General features: G+C 31.4%; 1 protein-coding gene across 1 annotated transcript; it reads right to left on the bottom strand.

The window, feature by feature from the left end:
• Nucleotides 1-3105: 3105 nt before the first annotated feature.
• LOC133196560 (uncharacterized) lies at nt 3106-5069 on the bottom strand. Its single transcript, XM_061332431.1, has 3 exons — nt 4868-5069; nt 4465-4608; nt 3106-3269 (listed from the first exon to the last, which is right to left on the bottom strand). The coding sequence occupies exons 1-3, from the start codon at nt 5067-5069 to the stop codon at nt 3106-3108; spliced, it is 510 nt and encodes a 169-aa protein (XP_061188415.1).
• Between the last annotated feature and the right edge of the window lie 9475 nt (nt 5070-14544).

The raw sequence follows: 14544 nt of genomic DNA, 5'->3' as shown, positions 1-14544 counted from the left end.
CGAGAGAGATGTGAAATTCAACAAACATACAAACCATCAAACAGACATGTCTCTGGAGACTACATCAAGGTAACAGGTATGTGTTCTGTATTTCTGTATTTGAAAACACAGCTAATGTTAATAGAAAAGTATAATCTGATTTTTGTACTACTACTACAGCTAGTTTTTTTTTTTTTTTTTTTTTTTTTTTTACATTACTTTACATCGCTACATGTGTAGACCATTGATATTCTTTTTCATGATTTTTTATGTATACTAAAAGAAGAGAATATTCTTCGTGCATGTACGCAAAAAATAAGCTATAAACTCCAATTTCCGTCGATTGAAGGATGGCTTCAATATTCAGTGTCATTTTAATGATTCAAATTAATGGTGTTTCGATTTACAATGGTTTGTAAATCATAAGTTTTTTTTAATGCATCCTATTTGACTTCTAATTTTATTAAGGTTCATTGATACTCTGATAAGAGAGATAACTCTTAATGACATAAATATAATTATTCTTTTATAAATTTGACAGGTTGAAAAGTGTCCTTTTTGTCTAATTTGCAACGCAGGCCATGTTCTAATTGTTTGTATTTTACTTACATGTGTATAAAACACATTTCTTTTGGAAAACCACAATGGTTAAAGCAATATTTTATATGAGTGAGCAGAGGGTTTATGAACCTTAATTTAGTTGCGAACGAAAACATAAGCAGACTACATGAATACCAAAATCTGTATGTGAAAATCTCAAAAAGAATAATAAATTATGTTGTTTATGTTGTTGAGGCGAGATTGGAGAAAACATTTAAATCAGCACTGATAATACATCAAAAGTGAATAAAAATGTTGTCTAGACATTTTAACTCCCTGTTCATTTAAGCTTTATTATGATAACTCGATTTACGTTTATCATTTCTTTGTACAAAGACTACTTCAAAAACAAAAATGTACTCAAAACATCATTTTCATTTTTTTCCATAGTATAAAACCCCAGCCTTTCAGGTTAGCTGATCTTGAGTTGTGTTTAACACGATTCTTTAATATGCATACCCTCAATGTTTTTGTGTGATAACTATTTCAAAAAAAAAAATTGTGACGTTATTTTTAATGTTTTTGTAAAATAAAACCCCTGCCTTGACATTGATCATGAGCTTACTCGTCTTACAAAAAATGTGTTGAAATCATATGTGCATGTATATAAGTGCTGACACCCCCCCCCCCCCCCCCCAAAAAAAAAGAAGAGATATGCCATTCCACAAAAACCTTTTGAGTTTTATTGCTGTGCAATGATTTACAGTATCGAAATCAAGAAAATTGAAAATAAAAATATATATGTTTCTATTCTTTTGATTAAAAGTCTTCTCCAAAAGGATATTTTAACAAGAATATATTTCCTTACAAAAATATTTATCAAAGCAATTCAAGTAATTATTTATCAGTAAATCAATGTATTGTAACCTTCAGCTGCATGCAACATAATATAACATATACATATAACTTTTTAATATCAAAGAATGTTTTTATTTGTTTTACCTTCATGCATATGTTAAAATTCCAAAAATAAAATTGATCAAAAAGAAAAAAACAGGAAAGGAAGAAAGGGAAAAAACCCTCTAAACTGCACAAACTCAAAGATTTGCCAGTGTTAGACCTTGCAGCAACAAAAACTGGGGAGGGAGGACCAGCATTTAAATGAAACATTACACAATAAAACCACAGCAAAAGGCCTATTCAGAAAACCGGGCTCAAACAAACCACGGGCTCTACGAACCTGTTCAATATTTTAAAGTAAGGAAGTAGAAAGTACATTATTTATCTAAAGGGTACAATATCTTTTTCTTTTAAATATTTGTTTAAAAATTTGGTTTATGCACAATACTTCAGGTGTTCAATGACATAACTTGATTAAGTGAAATTAAAAAAAATTCTTAAAGAAAAAGAGAAAGATAAAATTCTCCAGCAAAGTTGTCACTGATGATAAAAAGATATTTAATTTAGAGATTATCGAGCACTTGATAGACTTTTAAATTGAATCAACAAACACTTTTGATACAAATTATAGAACAGTAATGAAAATGAATATGTCATTTACTTATTTTCATTCGGATTAAATGGGAATAAGTTCGTCTACAGATGAAAAAAATAGACATACATGTATATCATTCACGGATACAAAGACAATCTCTGATGCTACAAACAATATATCAGTAGTGGATTTTCTGTTGTGTGTTGTTATTAGAGGGAGTAATAAATATTCCTCTGCATTCACAGGAGATACAAAATGATACGCAAATATGTACTGTCTCGGCAGCTTTTATACCCCACTGCCTTTCTTTCAAATCATTCTTCCCTGCATTCAAAGTCATCAAAAGAAGTCAAATAAATACAGCTCTATTTGTCAACATTCGAGTTGATTGAAAAAAGCACTTAACTTTTGAAGCGTCTTGTTTTTATCGTTAACGATTTTAAAAATAACAGGTAGAAAGGCCATTTTTTCAAAACTACGTATTTCGATTTTATTCTACTTTTGTTTCACAGACAAGAAAAGTGAACAAAAAAGAGCTGAGCGAAAATAGAATTTTACCTTTAATAGATAGAAGAAAGGTAAACATTAAAGTCATTAGTCTTACGATATATTGCATATTTGTACACAATATTGTATACTTGATGCTTAGTTACATAGTAACAACAAAACAATGGACCGGGTACACAACTATACAACTTTTTTTGGTTTGAAAATACAAGTAATGCTGGTATTATTTAATGCTTATCTTGCCAATACGATGCATACATATGCTCACTAATTTAGACTGGCTGATGAAGGCAGACAAAAGCACACTTTTGTACCTATTTTCTTATGCAGCTGCAGATATATTACCGAAAACTGACTGTATGAGTCATGAAATTTTATAGAAAATTTTAATTAACGAGTTATAAATTACTTTCAACAATAATTATTAATAAGCCTTTCAATTATACTGTAGAGTAAAATGTAAAAATAAAAGTAAAATGTAATCAAGAAGAGAGACTTAAATATGCCTTTTCAATGTATAAAACTGAATGATTTTCTTCCTGAACTGAACTACTGTTTCATAGGTGAGGAGAACTGATGATTTCTTATCCCTTCATGATGTCTACCAACATCACGCCACCTGCTCCGATCGCTACTATCATTCCTATGATGCTGAAGGCGAAAGCGAAGTGATAATTATAATCAACGTTTCCGTAGAAGTCCTTTGTTTTGGCCGCATACACTGCTATTGATATAAGGATAAACACCGCTACAAAAATAAAGCCTTGAAATTGTAAGCAACCTGGCAAACACTAGCAAGTTTAATGGTAAGACAACAGTAAATGACCAAGATTGATTTCCCGTTAACTTGAAATTAAAATGTATCTCATGATCATGCATAACTTTAATTACAAAATCCTATTAGGATCAAACTACGGTAAAAAAAAAAAAATTAAAAGGCGTTATAATGAAAAGGCATTATAATGCCGAAAAAGGCGTAATAACGCAAATAAAGCCGTAAGAATGCCTTTTCAAAAGGCGTTATAACGCGAAAAAGGCGTAATTATGCCTTTTTAAAAGGCGTTATTTCGCCTTTCCAAAAGGCGTTATAACTCCTTTCTAAAAGGGCGTTACTACGCCTTTAAAAAGGTGTTATAACATTTTTCCTAAAGGCGTTAGTATGCCTTTCTAAATAGGCGTTAGTACACCTTTTTAGGTATTCAATGTATAATGAAGGGACATTGAACAATTTTGAATCATTTTAAACTAGTTAAATATGCATTGCTAGATATAATGATGAAAGTGAAATGAACCAAATTCACATGACTAATGACATTTAAGAAGCCGGCAATTTTGCACTTTAAACATTTTTGAAGAGATATCTGCCCTTGATGAAAAGAAGGAAATTTAAATTTTGTCAAAATATCTGTGGTTAATGATTCATTTTATTTCATATTTTAATAAAGAGAGAGTCCTTGCATGTTTTCACCAAGAGATCTGTATGAAGTTCAAATTACTTATTACAATATCTTAAAAACACATGTGATGCCCATAGAATTCAATGTAAAATTCAAGGTGCAATTAATTGGACAATAAACGAAATTTTGTAAATTATGTAATAACGCCCTTAAAGAAGGCGTAATAACGCCTCTTTAAAAGACTTAATATAACGCCTTTTGGAAAGGCGTAAATATAACGTTAGTACGCCTTTGTCTGCGCTATAACACCTTTTCAAAAGGCGTTATTACGCCTTTTGAAAAGGCGCTGTGACGGCTTTTAAATTTTTTTTTTTTACCGTAGTTTGATCTTAATAGGCTTTCGTATTTAATAGACTTTCTAGTAGCATAAAAAATGTCGATAAAATCTATTTTTGGCATAACATCACAAGTGATAATTAAATCAATTTCTTTAAATGAAATACATTCATAAAGATACGTTTCAGATCAAATATAAATATCCATTACCTCCTGCGAAAGCTGTGCCTATTGCAACAAAAAGAACTGGCTGCTTGTCTTTCAGAACAAACAGTTTTAATACTGCCATGATTGCCGCTACCATTAGTACCAGAAAGCCAAGGATGCTCATTGCTCGGACAGCCTTGAGCCAATCTGTAATAAGGAATGTTATATCAATGTGAACGTGATGTGAAAAAAACACTAAAAATTTCAAATAACAATTCTTTCATATTAAACTTTCGGCTAATTTTATTTAATTTTTTTTAATATACATTTTGATTTTTTTTTAAATTTATTTTTGAACTTGTTTTAAATTCAGTCCGACTTGACATGCATCTAGTGGGATATGTTTTTTTTCTTCGTCCTCCTTTTGAAAACATTTATCTTTAAAATGTAATAAATTTATCTGTACCGTCATCTGTAATTTCAATATCAGTGCATACGGTATCTCCAGTCGAAACTGTTTGCGTACATGTCTTCCATAGACCAGAATTTACATTGATTGAATTTCCATCAATAAATGTCCAGTAAGGTGACGCCAAACCAATTAATTGAAAGATAGCTGCACAAATTGTGAGCGTCATTGCAATAAGCAGAAATTTAGAGGCTTCCATATTTTCCAATCTGAAAGAAATTGCAGTACTTCTAAAGTTTTCTTTATATTAAACAATATCCGAGAAGAAAAGGGGGAAGCTGCCTTCAAAAGATATTATATCAATTACATGTAAGCTAATGTTATATGAAATATGACGTATGCATCAATCAGTAATTTTCAAAAACTTCTTCTTGAGAAGAAAAAAAACTCTGGCTGCGCTTTCAATCAAACATTAAGATATATCGATGAATAAGGGTGAAAATAACGAACAGTGATCGATCTCATAAAAACTTCAAACAATACAAATATGTGAACAGGCCATAAACACGGACCCCTGGAAATTCCGGAGGTGGGATCAGGTGACTAGGAGGATTGACGACGTTTTTTTTAAATTAAGAAGAGTATTTTCATTCATATATCAATTGATATATCCTATTAAACTCGAAATAATGGTCCTTCAAATCCCTTACACATCTGATTAATACTTGGATATTTTGCTGTCTATGGACCTAGTTGCCAACTAACTATTAAAGTATATGACAGACGGGATTACTTCACTTTGTTCAACATCAAGCTTCCCCTTTTATTTAGCAATATTCCATAATCCAGAGTATGGTGTTCATGTCCCCCAACTGATTCGATACCTTAGAGCATCTTTTGAGTGGGATCAATTTTTAAACAAAGGCATGTTACTGAATAATAAATTGATGTTACAGGATTTTAACTATCTTATTTGAAGTCAAATTCGCAAATTTTATGATCATTATAATGACGTTATTTGCAAATACAACCTATCATTGGATAGCTTGAAGAGCTAAATTTTGCAGATTATATAGCACTGCTAGCTCTCTGACATCATGATATGCAAGAAAAAAACAACAAACTTGACAAAACAGCAGGAAAGACTGGTCTGAAAATTAATAACACCAAATCTAAGAACATGAAGCTTAACACTAAATCAGACGAGCCCATCACCCAAAATGGTATAAAAATGGAAGATGTCACAGTAAGTAAGAACTAAGATCACCACAGATGGAAACTCTGAGGTAAATGTACTAGCTCGGATTTCTAAAACTACAGGAGCGTATGGTACACCTCAAAACATCTGGAAGTCAGCCAAGATAAGCATAAATACCAAAATTAGGATTTTCAAGAGTAATGTGCTTGGGCCTCCCTTGTATGCCGCTGAATCAGGAAAAGTAACAAAAGCCATTTTAAACAAGCTCAATGCCTTCCAGACCCATTGCCTTATCACTCAGAATATCCCTCATTTTCTGGCCTAATACCATTTCAAATGAAGAGCTGTACAAATAGACTAACACCGATCCTCTGTCCCAAGTTATAAGGGAAAAAAATGGCTTTGGATAGGACACATATCCAGAATTCAACCAACCTCCATCCCAAGGGTTGCACTGAGATTGACACCAATCGGTAAGAGAAAGAGCGGAAGATCAAAAGAGACCTGGATAAGATCGGTGGAGAAAGAAATGAAAGAGAACTGGACATGGGGACAGGGACAGAGACGAACACAAGACAGACCATCATGAAAGTCTCTGGTGACGACCTAATGTGCTGACCAGCACGAAGTAAGTAAGTATTTGAACATATTATTACTGGCAGGTTTCCCACTAATTATTAGGCAATTGTTTTTATACCATGTTGGCTAAATTACTCCGTTTACCCGATCAATACAGAAGGCTCACGGCAAGTGCGATCGGTCGACCGAAGGATGCTTATTCCCCCTAGACATCTTTTCAGAGGTCCCTGTTTTGTCCAAATATCCAAATATTTAACAGCTGAGCAAATGCTTTCAATGACATGTCATAAATGGTAAATTATTAGACCATTTTCTGAAAGACAGACTGTACAGTTTCTGCACGATAAGAGTCTAAAAATATTTAAAACAAACAACACAAAGTCTGGCTCATCTGTTAAATATTTGGATATTTTACTAGAAAGCCAGTAATTGAATATATACATTTTTTGCATTCAGATAACTATACAGTGGGTAATAAACATGTCAACCATTATACAAGACGCAATTCCTACGTGGAAAATCATACTCAAATTCTGGGTATTTCAAGTGACTTCAGTCCTCATCCTTTTTATATCTTCATCACGCCTGTAACACATACGAAATTCAGGATCCGCCCTTTCATCTATGTTTTCAATTTTTTGTAACAATATTATCACCGGTTTTGGTAAAACGCCATCTTCGCAAGCCAAATGTTTTTGGTCCACTTCGCTCACAACGAACGGAACGAAAACATTGGTTTGCGAAGATGGTAAAACGCCAAGTCTACTAAAATATTTGATAGCTTTAAAAAAATCTCTGTATATTCATATGTAAAATAAATGATGCAGTCTGTCCTTCATAATTTATATGTCCTGATACCTTTTCATTCTGATTTTATTATGTTTTTGTCATTGCTATATTTTGAACTTTTGTTTATGCCATTTATGTTTTTATATCATATACTGTTCCAAAAAAAAAAAAAACCACACTGTAAAGTGTAAATGACACATTAAGACGTAAAGGTTACTTGGTAAATGATGTATTGGTAAATAAGAAATGTGGTAAACAATAGAATTTCAATGTAAGCGTAATAATTACTTAAGACTTTTACAATTATAGACAGTTCAAGGTCATTAAAGATCAATATGTGCAATATCCCCTACAATTACCAATGATTATGTAAAACGTCATCGCATGGATACAGATTAGTGTATTAAACACTGTATTACAATACTCTAAATGTAGAGCTTGGATCAGCTATTGCAAAGTATGGGGATGCTGTTGTCTTCAGCGGATATGCTTATCCATTTTGTCCAACAAATGTTCAATGGGGTTTAAAGCTGGCGATTTAGATGCCAAAGTAGGACTAGATGTTGTGGTTTTGCAAGATTGCATTTGTCAGACAAGCTGTATGTGGTTTTGTATAGTCAGATTGAAATACAGCTTCAGGATACTGCATTATTGGAAAGATATGTGCAGGTACGACATCATCAGAGTACCGTTGTGCCGTCAGATACTTTGAATATGAACCAAATCGCTCTTTCTTGTATACAATACCGTTGCTCACATCAGAACACTTACACAGACAAGTCTATCAACCTCCCAGAGGCAGTTTTCTGCAAAAACTTTCATTAAGAAGTTGTTTGACTCTCATTTTTCAATCGGACTTTACGTAAAAACCAAAATGTTGCTGTGGCCATACTTTGTTGGTCTGAGACCTCTGAAGTCGATATTGGTTGTGTTGTCGGGTCAGAACAATGACATGAATAAGTCTTCTGGCTTTAATATCAGCATACCGCTGTAAATTGCAAACGGACTTGTTTGATATTCTATGAAGTTCTATGAAGTTTATGGAACATTGATGACGATGTTATAAAGCATTGACGCGATCGTGTGTTGCTGATGTCACGCGTGGTCTGCCATAGTTTAGGCGATCATTTATTGAACAATGCTGTTAATATCTATTTTATAGGTGAGATATGGTGCTTTGTGCAACACTTAAACTTCTTGTAATTGTAAAATGTGGTACACTTGCTTCCAGTTGCCCAAATTCCATCATCAAATGTGGCATTTCTGAATATCTTCAATTTTACAAAAATACGAGACTCAAAAATAGAGAACTCAGGCTTTTGATAGACATTTTGAACATGAATGATGTGGTTTAGAAATTAATAAAAGAAAGGTGTTTTTAAAAAGTTTAAAAAACAAATATTAGCCTTTTGCAAAATTGGGTCTTTTTGTCTGTGAGTTTTGTAGACTGGCTGTCTAGTTGACAAGATCATTAAAAGTAATTAATTTTACCGGAATGAATTATATTTATCTAAACAAAAAATTGCATAACAAAACTATTTGATATTATTCGGCGTATTATTCCTATTATGCGTTTCTCTTTTTGTACGGCATATATAACTAATTTTGCTTTCACAATTTAACTATGACGACTTTTCAAACACTGTACCTCATGTACCACCGATTGTTGCTGCGATTGCGATTAATGGACTTAATTATAAAATTGGGCTATATATGACAATTATTTAATGCACACTTAATTGAAAAATTACAGGAAAATTAAATACTTGTTTTCCTGATGCCCCCATAATAAAGATTTTGACACACTTGTCATATCACAATAGCTTTCGACAGAGTTGACTAGCGCTTCTTTCAATTGATCAATGTCTAGAGAATGTTTTCAATCAAGTAATTTAGAATTTTAGAACTAGATATTGAACTTACTTCAAAAATCAAATTGAGTTTGAAATTTGATACTTTGGATATTTAAGTAAAATTCCAAAAACTCAAAATGTAAAAAAAGTGTTTTGTTATTTAAAATTTGAGTATTTGAATCAAAATTCTAAATTTCTAAAAATCTAAAACGTTTTGATTTTTAAAGTATCAAAAGAATAAATTTTAGATTGTTAAGCGTAAACTTTCTAAACAATAGATAGATGAAAACTTCAAAAGGTTAAAATAAAAAAAATCGTTTTCGGATTTTAATTTTGAATATTTAAGATAAAAAACCGTAACATTTAAAATTTTAAAAGTGTTTGTAAATTTATATTTTTGAACTAAACTATTAAATTTCAATATGCGAAATCAGTTTGACTTTTGGAAATTTAGAAAATTTGAAGTAATATATCAAAATTGTAAAACTCTATATCATAGAAATTTGAATTGTTAAGTGTAACACGGACCAATAATGTATAGACCTTGTAGAGAGTCGTAGAATGACACACTTAAACAGTAACATACTGGAAAATACAATCCCCGAAATCCCAAAATGTAAAGATATGTGCCTTGGGTTTTAACACTGTAGCCATTTAGAAAAGTGAAGGGAGCTGATCGTACCCTTTTGCTTAACTCTGTTACGTATGGATGCTGCAATGCGTAAATTTTACCCTATAGTTTGAAGGAAGACGACTTAATTTCTTTTATTCCTGAGTTTGATAAACTCTCTCCAAAAACCAGATGTGAATAGCAGATTTCCCGATTATAAAAAATCATATAATCTGAAAAACAATTTTTATGGAATTCATATTTTAGTACATATATATTAGAATGCATTCCGGGCGTCCTAAACCTTACTGTGATTAAAATACTGGTTGTGTTCCTTTCAATGTCACTTTTCTTGATATTTATTTTTTTAATACTCCTGGTGTTTTGCCCTGCTGAATGTTCACGATTCGTTTTGTTTACCGGGTTTATTCGATTGATCACTGTTCGTTATTTTCGCATTCACATATTGTACCTAACATTGAGACCCTAATATGTATTTTTAGATAAAGGTACCTTTCATATCTGGATATTCAATTTTAGCATTCAAAAGCAGCTTGAAATAGAAAAACTTAAAATTTCTCATACTGTTTGAAGTTTATTGGTGTTAATTTGCAATTGATAACATTTAAAACTACTGAAGTAAATAGGCTGTAAATATCTGCACTTTTGAAATGAAGTAAAAAGTTTAATTCCCAATTATGACATACGTTTGATTTTAAATAAAATTATCTTCAAATCATTAATGTTGTTTTACTTATATTAGTAAAGCTTTTTTAAGTTAAAAGATGGGCAATGTTAATATTTACCTGATGCGGTTCGCTCTTTCAAATCTTATGTCAGCTTAACTCCTTTCTTCCAAAGATAAGTGAAGAATATGAAGTATTGGGAGTTTGAAAAGCTATTTGTTCCCATATCTTGTTCAGGCATGCGTTTTAAATGTTTAAAAAAATCAAATAAAGAGATAGTGTTCTCAAGGGGAGTTGTTGCACACTAAAATTTCTAGTTGTTAAGAATGTCTACAAAATATTGACTTGGATTTTCAATGACTTGGGTCTTTGTAGAAATATATTAATGGGGCCGTGTGTGAATTGATTAGACCATCTAGGTTAGTATGCATATTTTCATGAAAATTCGATAAGTTTTTAGGACTGAATTTTAACTGTTGGTATATGCTATATTTAATATAGAAATAAAACCTCTACCTAAAGTTATATCTAAAACGATATAACGATATCGATCATCAACCGAAGAGATCAATGGCAAAACTTAAGACAAAAGGCTGAGCGCAAGCAAGTTCAGGCTAGATATAGGCATTGCTATAAAAATAAAATAATTAAAATGCCTAAGGACTATATCTATTATACAGAGAACGTTAAAACTTATTGTCTAATACATACTTTGTACACACGACGTGATATAGCCAGTACACATTATGACGTCATATTATGACGTCATTATTATGTACTTCACAAGATTATAAAAGACATCAACAAAAATGCTTCCGCGCAAAGGCATGCTCTATTTTATTTAATTGAAATAAGGTATATTCAGAAGAAAAAAATTCCAAGGATTGCTAGTATTGCTGCACAAATATCAACAGCTCAGTTGTTTAATTACTATTTGTAAAGTTTTAAGTTGAAACAGGGTAAAAATGTACAGTCCGGTATAAGTTTCCTTAAATTCCAAACAAATCAGAAAATGCCTAGGATTTGTGCAGCAGTTTTATTAATGTTTAGAATATTCTTCTTAACATTACACAACTTTAATGTAAAATTAAATAGGATAATCCCTTGCGCCGAAGTTGTTTTGTTGATGTGCTTTATTGCCTCCAGTAGGTAAGAACAATGACGTCAAAATTTGATATAATTTACATTCCACATGTACTTTGCTTATAAAGTGTGAGGAAAGCTACCGCATTCAAAATACCATAACACGGACAGGGAATATGCGTTTTATTTTGACGTCACAAACTTTGAAAGCCGTGGAAATGCAACATCAGAAGCGAAAATCAAAATTCATGCTCACATTGAACAGAAGCTGTTGCAACGGCTCTTCCATTAATTGTAACTTACTAGAAAGATAATACAGGGATTCTGAGATATAAATCACATTTGCAGTCAAGGCAAGGAGTTTAAATTGTAAATATAAGCATTGAATCATTTTTTTTTCATAACTGCAACGGTGTGTGCAGACAAATTTTCATAACGCGCTAACGCACGTTAGTCAATTTGTTTGCACACACCGTTGCAGTTAGTTATGAGACTATATCTTTCAAAAAATAATGATTCAATGCTTAAACATCATAATGTATACTGGCTATAACATATCGTGGTTACTAAGTTTGTATAAGAAAATAAATCAAAACTTTCTCTGAATAATAAATATACCTCATATGTGTTTATATAAGCTCATTATCATAAAAAATGCCTATACCTAGCCTTAACTCACATGCGAGTATATATTACTGTCAATTTCTGCTATATAATTTCAGCATAATTGCTCATTTATTGGTACAAGTCATTGATTAAAATGAATATCTGAAAAGATCTATACATTGTTTTCAATGCCCAAAAAGATTCAGAGAGGTGAAAGATGCACAGTTAATGTCGATTTGTAGTCAGGGTGTCAAAAGTCAGTCACGTCGAAAAGTGACGCTGATCTTGTGTGGTAGAATTTGAACTCCAACAAGCTAAGTGTTCTGGCATTATCAAGTGAGGATCTTTCCCTTCGTATAGATCCATTTACAATATTATATGCATTTAAAGCAGCTGTTCCTGACATTATAGTCATATAAACAAAATGGGCTTTAGTCCTTACCTGACTCCAGACAATCTCATCAAGATAAGTGTATGAGGTAGAGAGAGCGGACAAAAAGAAACAATGACGTTGTCTGACGTCATGAAACTAAACGGCGACAGCGCCGGACGATCATATAATGTTTTTTTTTTTTATTATTTTAGAATAATTTGGAAAATTATCAACGTATCGAGCTAAAATTTTCAACATTTCTTAAACTTTTGTTGTTTTATGTTTCTTATAGATTTTGTAAGCACAGACTACATAATATTAATTTTATCGCATCAGTCCACGAACTTTTTGATAACCCCTCATATATAGCTTCATATTTTTCAAGTTACCCCAAGGCACCAATTTTGATCAATTCAAAAACTTAACGACGACCAATGCACATCTTAATGCAATAGATGAAAAGATAAAGTAGAAATGACATATAGTCTTAATATTTCAAATGGAAGTGTGGCCAAAAAATGTCAATTTTAGTGCAAGTATCAGTATAGCATTGTTAAATGCAGTTGCACGGTAAACTGTTGATCAAACCTTGTATTTAAGCATTGTTTCAATGCTTTAAAAGATATCACAGAGTCTGACAAATCTGTTTCATATTTGGATATTTTACTAGAAAAGACTAAACTTTATGATAAACTTGATGACTTCAACTTTTCTATCGTCACTTCCCTTATTTATGAAGCAATATGGAGTTTACGTCTCCCATTTGATTTAATATGTAAGAGCATGCTTTTCTAAACCTAGACAAGCAATTGACAAATAAGTTGATGAAACAAGAATATCAACAGTCTCGTTTAAAGCCAACATTTTGCAAATTCTATATACGATACAATAATCTTTTAAGCAAACAATCTAACATTTAGTCAAATATTGACTGATGTTTTTAAACAAATTCACACTGACTTTTCTACGGATTTTTCCGTCTGTCCTATCATGATAAGGAGCACACGGCGGGGGTGACCGTTCGACAAGGTATGCTTTCTCCTCCATTGCACTTTATCCAATTTCTGAGGTTTTTAGAGGTCCGTGTTTGCTCTGCTTCAAATTTGTATTGTTTCAATGGACTTTTGAGCTTGATTACTGTTCATATTTCCTTTTTTGTGATTTAATGCTTAAAAAAGGCATTGGTTTTTGCTAAGTTATGTCCATTTAAATATTTCATTTATTGAAATGTTTTAGAAATACTCATATTCTCCCATACATTATATTTTTTTTTCAAATAATAATGCTGTAACCCGTTATTCTGATTAACATATCAGAATTTATTTGGTTATTTAATTATACAAAGAGAATTTCCTTTAGTCATCAAAATCAATTAGCCACATATATTATGCCTTTATTTAATAACATAAAAAATACTTAAGTGTCTTTCAATTAAATTTCCACTTTTAAAAAAATGAGTCTTTATTAAAAATGTATTTTTTAACTGAAAGACATTTTAAATCTGTGTTTTTTAATTTATCATATAAAAACATAATAAATATTATTTATATATATTTCAACATAAGGAGATAAACCTTTTAAAATTGCAAATTTATTGTTATGCAATCGAGGTGAAAACAAAATGTGTGGGTAAAAATACGTGACAAGTTCTGCTTCCTAAATCTTACATGTTTTATTTAATAATAATAATAATAATAATAATAATAATAATAATAATAATACTTTATTTAGAGAAGGTAGCCTGATTAGTGTGACACACTATTCTTCCCCAGGGCCTTCTAATTACAACAATATTAAACATGTACATCAAAGTAGCAAGATTAACAACTAGCAATTGAAATATAATACACAAACAATGTCACATGATAATAATGACAATCATCATCATAATAATAATAAACAAATATATTATGATGACAAATAAATTAATATACATTTGTAAGATTTGACACAATAT

This window comes from Saccostrea echinata, unplaced genomic scaffold, assembly GCF_033153115.1.
Source record: "Saccostrea echinata isolate AGI-Se365-2 ecotype Australia unplaced genomic scaffold, CSIRO_AGI_Sech_v1 ptg000001l, whole genome shotgun sequence".
Taxonomy (NCBI): Eukaryota; Metazoa; Mollusca; class Bivalvia; order Ostreida; family Ostreidae; genus Saccostrea; species Saccostrea echinata.
The sequence above is the reverse complement of the archived record's forward strand: the minus strand, read 5'-3'. Positions and strand labels throughout refer to the sequence as shown.